Below are 15,894 nucleotides of genomic sequence, written 5' to 3'. Positions count from 1 at the left end.
CAATGATCTTTTGATATCCATTTCCTTAATCAGCCTGAAATTGCTTGGTGTCCAGACCCCTTGCTCTCCTGGTGGCCCTCCTCTGGAATTATTCCAGTTTGTTAATATCTTTCCAAAAATGAGACGCCCAGAATGGAACACAGAATTCCAGATGGAATGTGAGCTGACGGTGTACAGTACAGAAAGACCAAGACCTCCCTTCTTCTGGATACTTTTAATGAAGCTAAATATAAATATATTGAAGCTAAATAAATAAATTGGGGAGAACTATGTTGATTTGTACATTGAGCTTGCCATTCACTAAAATACCTAACTCCTTTTCACATAAATTATAGTTGAGCAGTTTGTTTTTTGAACTTCAACTAAATAGCTTTACATTTCATATAAACTGTACTTGAGCAGTTTGTTTTTTGAATCCCAACTAGAGAGCTTTTCATTTATCTTCATTAAATAGATGTGGAGGTAGGGGGTGGATAGAGGACTGATCTTGAGTTATGAAGGCTTCCTTAGAAAGGTAAAACCCAGGACAGAAAAAAATCATGAGAAGAAGCAAAGTATCCCAGTGGATAGAGCCCTACACTTGGAGTCCAGAAAATAGAAGTAAAAAACCTAGTCTCAGATACTATTTAACCCTAAGAAAGTTACTTAATTGCTGTTTGCCTCAGTTTCATTGTATATAAAATGGAGTAATAAGAGTATCTCCTTCCTAAGGTTGCCATGGGGATCAAATGACTTAATATTTATAAAAATGCTTGGCACAGTACCTGGCACATATTTAATATTATGTAATTATTTAATTAATATTATTTAATAATATTTAAAATTATTATTGCTTATTTTTAAAATACTTATTAAATCGAAATATAAAATCATTGGCAACCTTCTTTTAGGGCCCAGATTTATAGTTACTTTGATGTGGTGTCTCTCAAAAGGAACTTACACCCACATCCTCTACATATATAGATGACCAAGTCATAGGTTCCCCTTTAGGAACTTGATTATATATTGATACTTGTACAAAACCTTTTTAATTTAATGTAATCAAAATTACTCATTTTGCATTTCATAGTGTTGTCTAATGATTCTTTAGCCATAAATTCCTCCCTTCTACATAAATCTGAGAGGCAGACTATCCCTTGCTCTCCTTAACATCAAAAAATTTCTATGTCCCTCTGAGCCCAGAGACCCTCTTTCCAGACCTAAGAACTATCCTCAGTCCTTCAGGAACCAGAGACAGGAACAAAACGACTTGGGATTTCTCAGAAGCATTGGATACCCAGAGGGAGGCAGATAGTCCTCCTTTTCTGTTCTCATCTTCCTTTGAGCCTGTATGCAGGACTACTCCAGTCTCCTCTCTGATTGCTTGGCTTGTATATTCCCTGTCCCCAATTTTTCGCCATCCTCCTCTTCCTTCCTCTTGAATGGAGGCACTTCCCAGACTTCCTTCTCGGGCTCTCTTCTCATCCCCCTGCCCTCCTCACTTCATTTCTCTGCTAGGCTACACAAATGATTCCCATCTGAACTCCAGCCTTCTATTTTCACCAACCTGCTAAACACAGCCACCTAGACAGGCTCATCTATCCCCCTCATTTTACAGATGGAGAAACTGAGGCTCAGAAAAGAGGGCATTTGCCAAGGTCTCACAGGCAATTATTGGAAAGACTTTTAATCCAGCAGTCTTTCCATTGTGCACACTGATATCCAATGTACCCTATACATATCTTGTTTATACATAGTTGTTTGCATGTTCTCTCTTCTCTCTCATAAGACTATCGACAACCTGAGAATTGTCTTTTGCCTTTCTTTAATACAGTGTCTGGTACATAGTAGGGCAGGGGCTTTTTTGGAGGCAATCAGGATGAAGTGACTTGCCCAGAGTCATCACACAACTAGTAACTGTCTGAGGCCAGATTTTAACTCAGGTTCTCCTGAGACTGATGTTCTCTTCACTGCATCACTTAGCTTCCCCGACAAAGTAGACATTTAATAATTTTTTGTTGACTTGGTTTGACCCTATAAGGTAGAATTTTTTCTCTTTTTTTATTTTTTTAATCTTTTACTTTATTTTTCTTGAGGATTTTCTTGAGGATTTCTTGAGGGTAGGGTTTTCTTTCACAACATGACTTGTATGGAAATGCTTTACATAACTTCAGATGTGATTTCTTAATGGGGGCTGGAATTAGGGATAAGGGAAAGAATCTGAAACCCAAAAAAAATTTTTAAAAGAAATGTAAAAACTCATTTTAAATATAACTGGAGGGAAATACTAAAATTAGAAATTTAAAATTTAACAATAAAAGTTTAAAAAAAGAAAAACCTGGAAGAGAGAAGAAATGGGGCTTTTATCCAAAATACTGGCTGAAATTTTTTTTTCCAGCTTTCTTCCCATTTAATCTTGGCTACATCGGTTTTTCTTGTACAAAAACTTTTTTAATTTAATGTAATCAAAATTACTCATTTTGCATTTCATAGTGTTGTCTAATGATTCTTTAGCCATAAATTCCTCCCTTCTACATAGATCTGAGAGGCAGACTATTCCTTGCTCTCCTAAATGATGAACCCATTTTAACCTTATCTTGGAATAGAGTGTTAGGTCTTGGTCAGTGCCTAGTTTCTGTTGTACCATTTTTCAATTTTCCCAGAAATTTTTGTCAAATAGTGAGCTTTTATCCCAGAAGCTAAAGTCTTTGTGTTTATTAAATACCAGATTATTATAGTCATTGACTAGTATGTCTTGTGAATATAACCAGATCCATTACTCTATTTCTTAGTCAGTACCAAATGGTTTTGATGATTGCTACTTCATAACATAGTTTTAGGTCTCGTCACTATAAGATAGATATTATAGGTATTGTATTTTATATATTGATAAATGAGGCTCAGAGATCTCAAGTGACTTGCTCAAGATCATACAGCTTGTTACTGTCCATCAGAGACAGGACTGTAAGACCAGTACTCTGGACACTTTGTCATGATGAATTTGGGATAGAAAGAATGAATAAGTGAATGGGTGAAGGGAGAATGGGGCAGAAAAGTTGGATTGGAGAGCTGTGGTAAGACTTTAGGCAAGGAAGGTCTAAGCTTACCTCCAAGTTGATAAAGATGATCTCAATGTCTTCTGGTCTTAGGAATCGCTGCAGAGGCTTCAGGAAGTGCTAGAGGTTGGAGAAGAGAGAAGTGAGCTTGAAGAAAAGGAAAGGGTTCCCCAGCCAGGCCACAAGACATGCCCTAGGCAGGGCACCCACCTGCTGGATTGAGCTGAGTGTGTCAGTATATTTCTCTTCTGTCTGTTGGATCTCCCGGAGACAACAGGCCTTCTTGTCCAGCTCCGTCATCTTTGGCTGAGAAAGAGAGGAAGGACACATACATTTTAGACATCCTCGAAGGAACTGACCCGAGGTCATCCATCATCCCCTTCCCATACCCAGGATCATCACCACAATCCCTCCCTTCCCCTCCCCCCACACCTTACCAGCATGGGTGCGGGTTCTGTTCGCATGAGATCTTCATAGATCTCATCCCCCTCTGCTTCCTCATTCTCCACACAGTCATACAGGTCCTCATCTTCCTCCACAGTGTCACTTAAAAGAAGGCATGCTCATCATACATTATACCCCATTTTCTCTGGTGCCCAAAACCTAGGAATTAAAATGGTCCCACCAAAACACCTTCTCCGGGAAGCCTCTCTTGATTACTGGAAGCTCTACCTCTGCCTTTCTCCTATGCTTTTCAGCCCGCCCACCCCAAAGGTAAAGCTGTTCCTACTCTCCCTCTTTCTGTCAAAGAATAGAAAGTAGCCTCGTTTCCAGCTTCTGAAAAGGCTTCCAGGTTTCTGATCCATCTCCCAGAGGGGGTCACTTACTCGATCTGATCTGACAATCCACTGTAAATGTCATCATCCCCAAAGTTGTCTTCATCTGTGGGGAAGGGCCTGGGGGGGAGAGAGGCAGAATTGGGAAGAGAAGGATGGGGAACCTTTCCTGGGCAGCGAACTAGTGTTCGCCCTTCTCAGGACTTCTGCACATTTTGGCTACATCATCATCATTACTCATATTTATAGGCATTATAAAGTGTGGTAAAAATCCTGTGTGTACATTGGTCTCCACCAAAGGACAAGGAGAAAGCAGTCAGAGGAACAAAAATGGAGAGGCTAGGTAATGGGGGAGGGGGCAAGGAGGGAGTTAGAAGCACGGAAAGTGTAAGAAAAAACTCACATGATTCCCTTGTTCTGGGCAATCGTTGTCCATGATAGAGCCGACAAGGTATAGATTACCTGAACATGAAAAAAGACTCTGAAATTGGGACCAAGGTGGTAACCACCCTTTGCATAGCATCATGAATTCAGATAAACCTGAGTTTAAGTCTATGGTCCCCTAGAACCTTAATTGCAGTACTCCAATATTCTGATCTTTGTAAATCCCAGAATTTCAGTTCCTTAGTTGTATTTTATACTCCCAAGATTCCAAGAGCCTGGGATTTAAAAACTCTATGAATTTGGGCACTGAATGTTTCAGGACTTCCAGGTTCTAAGCTTCCAGGACTGCTAGAGTCCCCAAGCCAGTTAGTTATCCATTAACTTTTCACTGGTAGACAAAGCTGTAAAAACCCTGGAGACACATAATTTGCATCTCCATTCCCAAAGTCTGGCATTCCTTGGCAAGGACTTGCAGTGCCAACCCTTTCTCTTTTCCTCCCTTCCTAACAAGTCACTAAACATCCAAGCTCAAAGCCCTCTTCTTCATGAAAGCCTTTCTAAATGAACATCTCTCTCAAACCTATCTCTCCAAGTCTCTGATGCTTCCTTTACTAAGAGTTGCTTTTACTAGATCCTTCCAATTTATTTAATCAGTGACTTCGTTTTTCTCCCACCTTCCTCTTTTCCTTAATTAAATTAAGGAAAAGTGTTTTCCCTTCCCAATATCATCTCTAAGATAATATCCTCCAGATTGGCTTCTCTCCACTCATACATAGTAGGTAGACTTGAGGTTTATACAATTCAATTTTTTTACCCTGTCATTTTGCTCCTTTGGCCATTCCCCACCCATACACATATACATTGGCCAGTTTCTTTCAACGTTTGGGATCTTGGGCTTTTACTTGGAGGAGCCAGAGAGCAGTCATCATTAGTGATCTTTAGATGGTTTCTGATATTCTTTCTACCTCTAAATCCTGGATACTAGTTCAGCCTTCTTGGTCCTAGAAAGAGGTTGATAGGTCCCAGGATTGGGGCAAGGACAGACAGTTGTTCAAAGGACTGACCTTCCCAAAGTCCTGCACATCAAAAAGGTCGAAGACCTCAAACAGCTGGTTTCTTCGGAGACCAAACTTCTCACAACAGACTGCCAGGAAAGTGCGGATGTTCTTGAGGCAAAGGAACTAGAAGAGAGAGTGGAGCAAAGGGAATGATGTTACCCCCACCCTCTCCATCCTACCCCCAGCTCAACAGCAAGGTTCTTTTCCTAGCAAGATCTTGGCCCATATGCATATAAATATTCACTGAACATTTCATGCTGTGGCAAGGAACTGGAAACTAAATGAGCATCCATCAGTTGGAGAAAAGCTAAGCAAATTATAGCACCTGGATGAAATAGAATATCATTGTGCTCTAAGAAATGACAAAAGGGAGAGATTCAGAGAAATCTGGGAGGACACATGGAACCAAAACAATTCATACAATGATTTTAAGCATGTTAAGTTAAGAAAAAAAATGTTTTTGAAACTTTAGACTGGGAACATGAAATGCCCAAAGAAGGTTCACACAAGCACCCACAGAGGAAGCATGCTCCCCAACTCCTGAGAGAGGAATGATGGATGGGTTATGGCCCCATGGAGGGACAAAAGGGACAGACATTTCTGGATGAAGTCAACGTGGGGGGTTTGTTTTGCATGACTTTATTTGTTATGAGGGAAAACATCTAAAGGGCTGAGGGGAGGTGGAGCTGGTAGCTAGTGACAATGATACACAAAAAAAGAAGAAATGAAAAAATGATGAAACAAAAAATGTTCTAAAGAAAGCAGAAGGAGATAGACAAGTAGAGTAGTTTTGTTATTATCGTATTCAACTTAGTAATAACAATAATATCATGGCTAGCATTTATCAGGTTTACTCTGTATCAGATATTATGCTAAAGTATTTCACAAACATTATCTTATTTAATCCTCAAAACACCACATAGAGGTAAGTGCTATTATTATTCACATTTTACAATTGAAGAAACTGAGATAAAGAAAGGTTAAAATTACTTTTCCAAGTGTCATGTGGCTACTAGATATCTGAGGCTGGAGTTGAAGTCATGTCTCCCAGAATCGAAGCCCAACACTCCATCCATAAACCATCTTGTTGACAGATAAAAACTTTAACACATGCTTTCTTTAAAAAACAGACCATAGGGGCAGCTAGGTGGCTCAATGGAGAGAGCATCAGCCCTGAAGTCAGGAGGACCTGAGTTCAAATTTGGTCTCAGACACTTAACAATTCCTGGCTGTGTGACCCTGGGCAAGTCACTTAATCCCAATAGCCTCAGAGGGGAAACATATACAACTTAAATCTAACCTACCTTTCCTGATTTATTGTATATTCCTCTTCTTCACTCACTGAAACATGGAACATTCCATCTCCTCTCTGTGTGCCTTTGCATTAGCTGGTCCCCCATAGCCGGATCATCCACCCTCCTTTCCACTGTCTCTTAGAAACAACTGTTTCTTTAAAATTCCACATATATACCATCCCCTCCACACCCTTCTTGATCCACTGCTCTGCCCCAAAGGGAAAGCTCCCCCATTAAATAACTTTGTATTTTTTAATGTATTTATAGAAGAGACAATATGATTTGTTCACCAACACAGCCATCTGTTTCATTAACACTTTTCCCTTCCTTTTCTTAAGTCTAGATGATCAACAAAACAATCCATCAAACCCTGGTTTGTTTTTTTTGTTTGTTTGTTTGGTTGGTTGGTTGGTTGGTTTTTTTTTTATCATTTTTAGATTTCCAAAAATCTAACAACCCCTCTTGTGGGTGAGTTTGAAGTAACTTTAGCACATCCCTGACCTTCTATCTGAGCTTTTGGGACTAGGGAAGCTTCAGTTAACTTATTTAGCATCTCAGAACTTGAAATAATTGTCCCCTCCCTGGGAGTACTCTTAACCAATGATGTAAACAACAACAAAAAAAGTCAAAAGACATGTCTGTGTTGTTTCTGTAGATACAGTATAGGCTTCTGAACATCAGGATTGTAAACTTTTTGACTCTAAAATCTTTGAGCTAGAGCCTGACCTGGAGTCAAGAAAATTTGAGGTTAAAGTCAACCTCAATGATTGAGAAAGGCACTAAAACTGTTTTTTCTTCAGGTTTCTCACCTGTAAAAATGGGGATAATCAAACTATTTCACAGGGTCATTGTAAGGGGGGAATGAGTTGCTATTTATTTATAAAGCACCTGGAACATAGCAGACACTGTAGAAGTGTTAGTTACTATTATTAGGTTCTTATGGGGAGAGGGAACAATAAGGAGACTGGGTCTACACATTTCATCCAGGCTTAAATTGGAATTATTACTCACAGCCCAGAGTCACCACAGATCAGAACAGAAACTTGGACAGCTCAGCCCTTCCCTAGACAGTCTGGTGGGTCTCATTCCCAGGGACTCCCCATATTGGTACCATTTTTAGTGTGGACACTAATCAGCTTTATCCCTGCTAGATCTCAGAACTCCCAAACTCAAGTGATCCTCCAGCCTTAACCTCCCAAGTAACAGGGGATGAGAGAAGAGGAAAGAAAAGAAGAAGGAAGAGAGGAGAGAGGAGAAAGAAGAGGAGTGAGGGGAAGGAGAGGAAATGAGGAGAGAGAGAGAGACACGGAGGAAGAAGAGGTGGAGGAGGGGGAAGAAGAGAAGAAGGAGAAAAAGAGGAGGAAGTAGAAGAGGAGAAAAAAGGAGAAGAGGGGGAGAAAAAAAGAGAAGAGGAGGAAGAAGAAGAGGAGGAGGAAGGAAGAAAAAAGGAGGAGAAAAAAAGAAGAAAGAGGAAGAGAAAGAAGAGGAGGAGGAGGAAGGAAGAAAAAAGGAGGAGAAAAAAAGAAGGAAGAGGAAGAGAAAGAAGAGGAGGAGGAGGAAGAGGAGAGAAAAAAAGAGGTAAGAGTTTTAAAAGATAGGAGAAAGACTCTGGGGAAGTTCCTCCTTGAACTCTGGAAGATCAGCTGATAGTCAAAGGCTCCTACCCCCAGTCCTATGACAAGAGACTATGACTCAATACTGAGGGCTCCCTGGGACAGCGGGAAGGCTCTGGCTTAAACCACAGGGAAGACTTTCTCACTAGCTCTCCCCAGGATGAGGGTAGAAGGGACCTCAGCCAGATCCCACAAGGGTAGGAAAGAGGAATCGCCTTCTTCCTTGCAAGCTCAAACCACCTGCCAGGTTCTGTTCTGGGCTGAGGAAAGGGATGGCCCACTCCAGGGAATGTGCCCCAAACCTAGCAGTGGGGGAGAGGGCACCCATTCACTCCCCACCAACCACCGCCCTTGGGAGCAAGGCCGGAAACAGGAAATGACAGCCCAGAATAGGCCCTGCCTAGGGGGGAGGCCCCTTTCCGCCCCTAAACCCCCTGCAGTTACTGTCTCCCTCCATGGCCACCAATACAACTTAGCTGTCGGACCGTAGCAACGGTGTGCGCTGTGCATCATGTCATCCTCACTACTGGACGCTGGTCCCACATTCTTTGGGCTCACTAATTCACATTTCAGCAAATCAGTCCCTTAAAGAATTCTAGAATCTCTGGGCTCTCAAGACCCTCAGGATCCCAGGTCCAATCCCCTTTCAGAAAGCAGGAAAACCCCCCCCCCAATAACTTTCTGGAAGGGCATCCATCCCTTTCCTGCTTGGACACCTTAGGGAGCTCATTACCTCCCAAGGCAGCTCATTCCATTTTTAACTACTGATATTATTTACAATAATATTAATATAGTACTTATATCACAATAACTTTGTATGAGCATTGGTGTCCCTAGTTGCATATGTGGAAACCGAGGCTCAACAAAGCTTTGCCCTAAATCCCTTCAATTCAATTAAATGAAGTTATAGGCCTTGTGGTAAGTTCTGGGAATAGATTCACAAAAAGGTGGTTATGAACTTGAAGCTTGTGTTCTACTAAGGAGATAAAATGTACATCCTGATCAATAAATACAAAAATATAGAGAAAATAATTTCAATGTTACAGCAAAGAACACAAAGAACAAAGAAGGGCTATAAGAAACCACTTCCTTATACTTCTTTACAGAGATAGGGGCCTCTGGATGTGTTATAATATACAGAGTTAATTTGTGGGAGTGTATTGATTGATTTTGCTGTTTTTACCCCTTTTCCCTTTTAAAATAAATTCTTTGTTATACATCATGGCTCTCTGGGAGGTGGAGCGGTAAAGGTAAAAAGGAGAATTTAGGTGATGTAAAAATGAAAGGCATCAAGAAAATTTTATTTTTAAAAAAATAAAATAATTTTAAAAGGGAAAGAATAATAATTAGAAGGTTTAAAGCCACAGGGTTAGAAAATAGCAATCACAAAGTCTCCTCATTACAGGATTAAGTATCTTTCCACTAGATAAGTTTATCTACCAATAGGGAAACAGCTTTGATTCATCCTCCATATGGCTGCCAAACTAATATTCCTAAAGTTCACATCACTCCCCTACTCATAAACTTCAATAACTCCCTATTGCCTTCAGGATAAAATACTAACTCCTCTCTTTGATAGTTAAAGTCCTTTGTAATCTAGCTGTAGCCAATTTTTCATATAATGTAGGTTCTGCATATGTAGTCAAGGGACCTCTGGTCATCCCTGGGGGACAGTAAAGGAGGTCAAAACAATTTTCATAATAATAGTAGGATGGCTTTTGTCTATTAAAATATTCCTCCCTGGTCCTACTACATATCTGTGTGAGACCAGATTTTCTGTATATTCTTCAACCAAAACAATATATTGCAATAGATTGAATGCAAACGCAGAGATAAGAATCCAGTTGCTTTCTATCATCAGACATTAGAGATATTTTTAAAATTTTTTCATTAAAGCTTTTTTATTTTCAAAACATTTCCATGGATAATTTTTCAATATTCACCCTTGCAAAACCTTTTGTTCCAAATTTTCCCTTCCTTACCCCCATCTCCTCCCTTATATGGCAAGTAATCCAATATTTGTTAAACATGTAAAAATAGAAGACATTAGAGAGTTTTGCAAAATATGTCAAACCATATCACTTTTCTTAAGGCAGCTGGCAGCGTAGCGGATAAAGAGATAGAACTAGGGTCAGGAAGACTTAAGTTCAAATATGGGTTCATAATAGATATTTATTACGTTCCTGGCACATAGGAGGCACTTAAAAAGTTGGTACTCTTTCTCCCTAATATTTTCCTGTTTTTCTTTCTTTCTTTCTTTTTCTTTTTTGCTGAGGCAATTGGGATTAAGTGACTTCCCAAGGTCACACAGCTAGACAGTATTAAGTGTCTGAGGCCAGATTTTAACTTAGGTCCTCCTGACTTCAGGGCCAGCACTCTATCCACTACACTATCTATCTGCCCTGATATTTTTCCTGTCTTAAAACATATATGCTTTTTTTAATAAGAAAATGTTGTGTTGGAGAGAGCCATCATCTTCATCCAGAAAGAGCGACTATGGGACTGAATGTGGATTACAACATACTATTTTCACCTTTTTTGTTATTGTTTTGCTTGCTTTTTTTTCTTTCTCATTTCTTTTCCTTTTTGATCTTATTTTTCTTGTGCAGCATGATAAATGAGGAAATGTGTTAGAATTGCACGTGTTTAACCTATATTGGATTATTTGCTGTCTAAGGGAAGGAGTAGGGGAAGAGGGACAAAAATTTGAAACACAAGGTTTTGCAAGGGTGAATATTGAAAATTATCTTTGTATATATTTTGAAAATAAAAATATATTATAAAAAAGAAAATGTTATTTCTATTATCAGTTATTTCAATGAATTAATATTTAATTGATCATATTTTAATACAGGAAATATGAATAGTCATAACCGACAACATAAACAAAAGTTCTTTAATAACTTAATTTAATAATTTTTAAAGTCTAAAAAAGGTTCTGAGATCAAAAAGTTTGAGAACTACTTGGCCCACTCTCTCTGGAGACAGATTCTTTCTCTCAGGCCTTAGGCCTCCTCCAGTTTGATTTTCTAGACTGTGAAATAAGAGGGATTATGCTTTCACTAGATAAACTCTGACGTCTTTCTTGGTTCCAAAGCTAGAATACTAGGATCCTACATTACCCTCCCTCATAAAGTCTTCATTCCAGCCAAACTGCCCACTTGTTTTTCCCATTTGGAATCTTATCAGCTCCCACTTTCCTGACTTTCTACAAGCCTGGAATGTTCCCCCTCTGAGTTACTTCTAGTCTCACATTCTGCAGGAGATCTTTCCTAATCCACCAGCAATTTTTCTTAAACTCTTCAATTCCTTTGCAGTTACATATTTGAGGACATGCTGGTTCCCTCAACTCCCCAAAAACATAAACTCCATGAAGGCAAGCAGGGATTTTCTTGATTTTGTCTTTAAATCCAAAGACACTCCAAGCACCCTGCTTGGAAAATTGTAGGAATTTAATAAATGCTTATTAAATTAAACTGTCTTTGGATGCTCTTTCAGATAGACAGTAAAAATCTGCCTGCTCCAGTTTCTTCTTCTTAACTCTCGTCTCTTGGGGCAAAGCACAGGACCTGTGGGGGGGAGGGGGAAGTATGTATTGCCTATTTCTCTCTTTCTTGGTAGCTTTTCGGAAATTTAAAGATCTTCAGCCATTCACTCCCATATTTCAGGCCAACTTTCTAAGATCTACAAGAAGCATTTCTTCAAGGCCTTAGGCCTTCATGGATTTCAAAAACAAGAGTGAACCACACTACTAACCGGCATGGGACAAAGAAAGACAAATAATAATCCTTGCAACCAGAGGACTTGGGTTTGAATTCTGGTTCTGTTGCCTATTCCATAGATGACTTTAAACAAGTCAATTTATCTTTCTGGACCTCAGTTTTATAAACTGAGTCAGTTTATTCCTCTGGGCTTCAACATTTGTAAAATCAGGAGATTGATTTATGTAATCACTCAAAGTCCATTCCAGGTCTAAATCCTGTGCTTGCATTAAATATTCCTCAAATGTTCAACACTGAGTTTCCTATCACTGATCTGCCATCTCTCTCTTTCATTCTTGCTGAGAATTGATATAGTTGACACTCTTCCCCACTACCTACATCCCCATCCCTCTTCCCCCCCCCCCGAGGCTGGTTAAGTGACTTGCCCAGGGTCACACAGCTAGGAAGTGTTAAGTGTCTGAGATCACTTTTGAACTCGGGTCTTCCTGAATTCAGGGCTGGTGCTCTATCCACTGCGCCACCTAGCTGCCCCTCATCCCCATCCCTCTTAAAGGCTCCTCTATTTTCCTGGGTGTGGACATAGCTATACTGACCATACCTTAGGCCAGTGGTTCTCATACTTTTTTTTCTTCCTCATAGTACAATATTCTTTACTTAGGAGCAATCAAGATATACTGAACAAGGAAATTAGCAATAAAAATCTTCCCAGGCCATTGAGTTTCCAGACCCATGGTCTAGGCCCCACCTTTTATTTTTCCCAACAGTAATTTTTTTTTAAATTTTCAACAGTATTTTATTTTTCAAACACATGTAAAGATAGTTTTCAAACATTTTTGTTCCAAATGTTTCTCTCTCCCTCCCTTTAACTCCTCCTCCCCAAGACAGCAAGTAATCTGATAAAGGTTAAATACATGCAATTCTTTTAAACAAATTTCCATATTTGTCATATTAAGCAAGAAAAATCAGACCAAAAAAGAAAAACAACCCAAACAAAGAAAGGTGAAAATATCATGTCTCCATAGTTTTTTCTCTGGATGCAGATGGTATTTTCTATCCCAAGTCTATTGGAACTTAGGCCCTAACCTTAAACTGATTTACAACCTCTTATGAAGTTTTGTAAATGCATGTGGGGGAGGGAGTTGCAAAAATTATGATTTTTTATCAGTAACTGTTTGATTTGTATGCCTATATATCCCAGGATCACTTAAAAATTTCTTGTGCCAAAAAGGGGTCATGAATGGAAAAAAATGTAAAAAGCCCTGGTCTAGGCCTTAGGATGCTACTACTACTCCTTCCCCTCCAGTATCCCTCAATCTCTTCTTCACTTCCATAAGGAAGCATAGTGCTATTACTGGGACCTTCCCAAAGTCATGCTAAGAAGAGCAGCTGGGGAAGAAGAGGGGGAGCAAGAGCTGGGGATTTCAAAGTACACCCAGAAAAACTCAAGACATGCTTTTTAAGAACCACTACCTTCGCAACAATAGGGGAATGTTCATGGCTACATAACTTCAGAAAATTCACTTTATTTCTCTAAGCCTCAGTTGTTTTATCTATAAAATGGGATAATAATTACTTGTACTACCACCTTCAGAGGATTACTACAGGGAAAATACATTGTAAATTCTAAGATGCTATAAGAAAGTTGCTTTTATTATCTGGTGCTGGGTAGAACCTCTTTGGAGCCATTTTGGCCCTCCCCTATTCACCAAAGGATGATATGGGCCAGAATATATCTGTTACAGAATCTCCTCCTGACTTCCCCATCTCTGTCTTACAGATTTAGCTTCCCTGGCCACAGGTTAAAACCACAGATCAAATCACAGGATTTAGAGTTTAAAAAGGACAGAAGAAATAATCAAACCAAAAGGGTCCTGAAATGACAGGCTGGATTTGAATTCAGCTCTTCTGCCTCTGTTTTAGCACTCTTATTACTGGTTTCCCTTAAGCAGCCTCTTTTCTTCCCCAAAAATTTTAGATCCTATGAGATCTCTTGAATCAGCCCCCTCCTCTTCATACTCCCTGCCTCTCTCCACCTCAAGCCTTCATTACTTCTACCCAAGACTATTCTAAACGTCCTAAGGGATCTCCTCAAAGTCTCTGCTCTCCCTTCCCCTTTGTTCCTATTGTAATAACCACAGCTAACGTTTATTTAACACTTTAAGGTTTGCCAAGCATTTTATATTAATTCATTTAGTCCTTATAACCAGCTCTGAGGAAGGTGATTTTATTGTCCCCACTCCAGTATCCAGGATCACACAGCCAATGTCTGAGGCGACATTCGTGACTGGACTCTGTCCACTGCACTAGCCAGCTGACTTTATAGGCAGGTAATTGCCCTCCTGAAGTCCCCAGGAGACCATAGAGTCACATCATTCCATTTCAAACCTGTTCCGTGGTCCACAAAACCGGCCTCCTCTGAGTCCCCCCCCCCACTGTTGACTGCATGGGACCCTCATACTGACCCCTCCTCTTCCTTCCAGGCTAAGTATCACTGGGAAACCTAAGGGCAGATTACAGGCTTCCCATCCTCCCAGGGCATGGACATGGTGAAGAAGGTCCCGATCTCACCAAGGGGACCCAGAAGATCTGCTGACTGGAGGGACCTTGGGAAAGTTGCACGCTACTAGATTTGGAGATAGACCTGAATTCGAATCCCACCTGCATTATTTCCAAGTGGGCAAAGACTCTTGGTCAGCAGTTTTATTACATATAAATGGAAGAGTTAAACTAGTGATATCTAGGCGTCTTCCACCTGATGTTTGACACGGTTCAAATCCATCCACTTCCTGTCTTCTGCCCTTCTGGACTCTGGTACCCACAGACGGAGAAGAGAAAGGGAAAAGGAGTTCTTTTCCCATCAGAGTTTAGACAAAAGGAGTTATATGCAAATGACATGTAAATGAATGCAAATCTGCTCCTGCTAGTCTCGCTACACTACACTCATTGTGCAACCCTGGGGGGAAAAGGGGTGGAGTGAGAAGAGAGAAGGGGAAGGGCGGTTGCCAGGAGTCTGGTCTCTGAGGAAATTGGGGGGAGACAGAACAAGAAGGCACCTGAGAGATCCTCTAATCCAATATCTTCCCTTTACAGATTAGCAACTGAGCCCCAGACAGGGCAAATCATTTCCTCAGACACACAGTAACAGAGCTCAGAATTCAAACTGGCATCTTCTCACTCAACACCCAGTGATCTTCTCAGAGCTCTGTATTTTCTGTCCAGGGGGAAATAAGAGGGCAGAGACTAAAGGAAGAGGAAGAGAAGGAGGAAGAGCAGAGGAACTAGTAACTGTCCCAGACTAACCCATCATCAAGCCTGGGAAAACCCCATCGACCCTCGCCTCTTCTCTGCCCTCACTTTGATCATTCACTTCCCTTTTTCACTCAGCCCTCCCCAAGAAGCTTGTCCAGATAACTCTCTCAGCTCCCACTACTATGTACAAATGGCTTCATTCTAACTTCTCTTCCCCCGAGCTTTAAAGTCTGGAGTCCTGAAAGATGACATCTACATGGAGATGGGACCTGTGTCTTCTTGCTTAGATTTAAATTATGGGGACTCAGCGCCTACATCTCCCTCTGGAAAGAAGTCATAGTCTCTTCTCCTCTTCACTTCTGGAGATGGCACATCACCCCTTGAGGAGCCAGATGTCCTATCCTCATCAGCAGGAGGGGTGGGAAGCAGCAGAGCACTCATAAAAGCCAAGAAGAGGATGCAGCCAGAGGAGCAGAGAAGAAGGGGAGGAGGCTCACAGAATTACAGAATTGGAGAATTGGAAGGGACCTCAAAAACCCTATTGTTCAACCCCACACAAAGAACCCCATCATACTAAACAAGTGGTAATATACTCTCTGTTTGAAGATCTCCAATGGGCAGGAACCCACTATTTCTTGAGGTGTCCATTCCAATTTGGAACAATTCTAATTGTTAGGAAGGTTTGGGGGGTTTTTTTACAGAGATTAAAAACTAAAATGTCTCCTTGTCACTTGCACTCTTTGCTTTGGGCTTCCCGTTTCT

At 40.5% G+C, this 15,894-nt stretch overlaps 1 protein-coding gene across 2 annotated transcripts in view; it reads right to left on the bottom strand.

Moving 5' to 3' along the window:
* The window catches only part of VAV1 (vav guanine nucleotide exchange factor 1), a 35,308-nt gene that overhangs the window by 17,904 nt on the left and 1,510 nt on the right, over window positions 1–15,894 (bottom strand). For both annotated transcript variants that reach the window (XM_074309972.1, XM_074309980.1), the window contains exons 2-7: window positions 5,260–5,376; window positions 4,215–4,273; window positions 3,863–3,931; window positions 3,473–3,581; window positions 3,246–3,341; window positions 3,087–3,155 (exon numbers count right to left, since the gene is read on the bottom strand). In XM_074309972.1, the coding sequence (XP_074166073.1) occupies window positions 3,087–3,155; window positions 3,246–3,341; window positions 3,473–3,581; window positions 3,863–3,931; window positions 4,215–4,273; window positions 5,260–5,376 (519 nt within the window). The remainder of the gene's footprint in view (window positions 1–3,086; window positions 3,156–3,245; window positions 3,342–3,472; window positions 3,582–3,862; window positions 3,932–4,214; window positions 4,274–5,259; window positions 5,377–15,894) is intronic.

This window comes from Sminthopsis crassicaudata, chromosome 1 (assembly GCF_048593235.1).
Source record: "Sminthopsis crassicaudata isolate SCR6 chromosome 1, ASM4859323v1, whole genome shotgun sequence".
Lineage (NCBI taxonomy): Eukaryota > Metazoa > Chordata > Mammalia > Dasyuromorphia > Dasyuridae > Sminthopsis > Sminthopsis crassicaudata.
The sequence above is the reverse complement of the archived record's forward strand: the minus strand, read 5'-3'. Positions and strand labels throughout refer to the sequence as shown.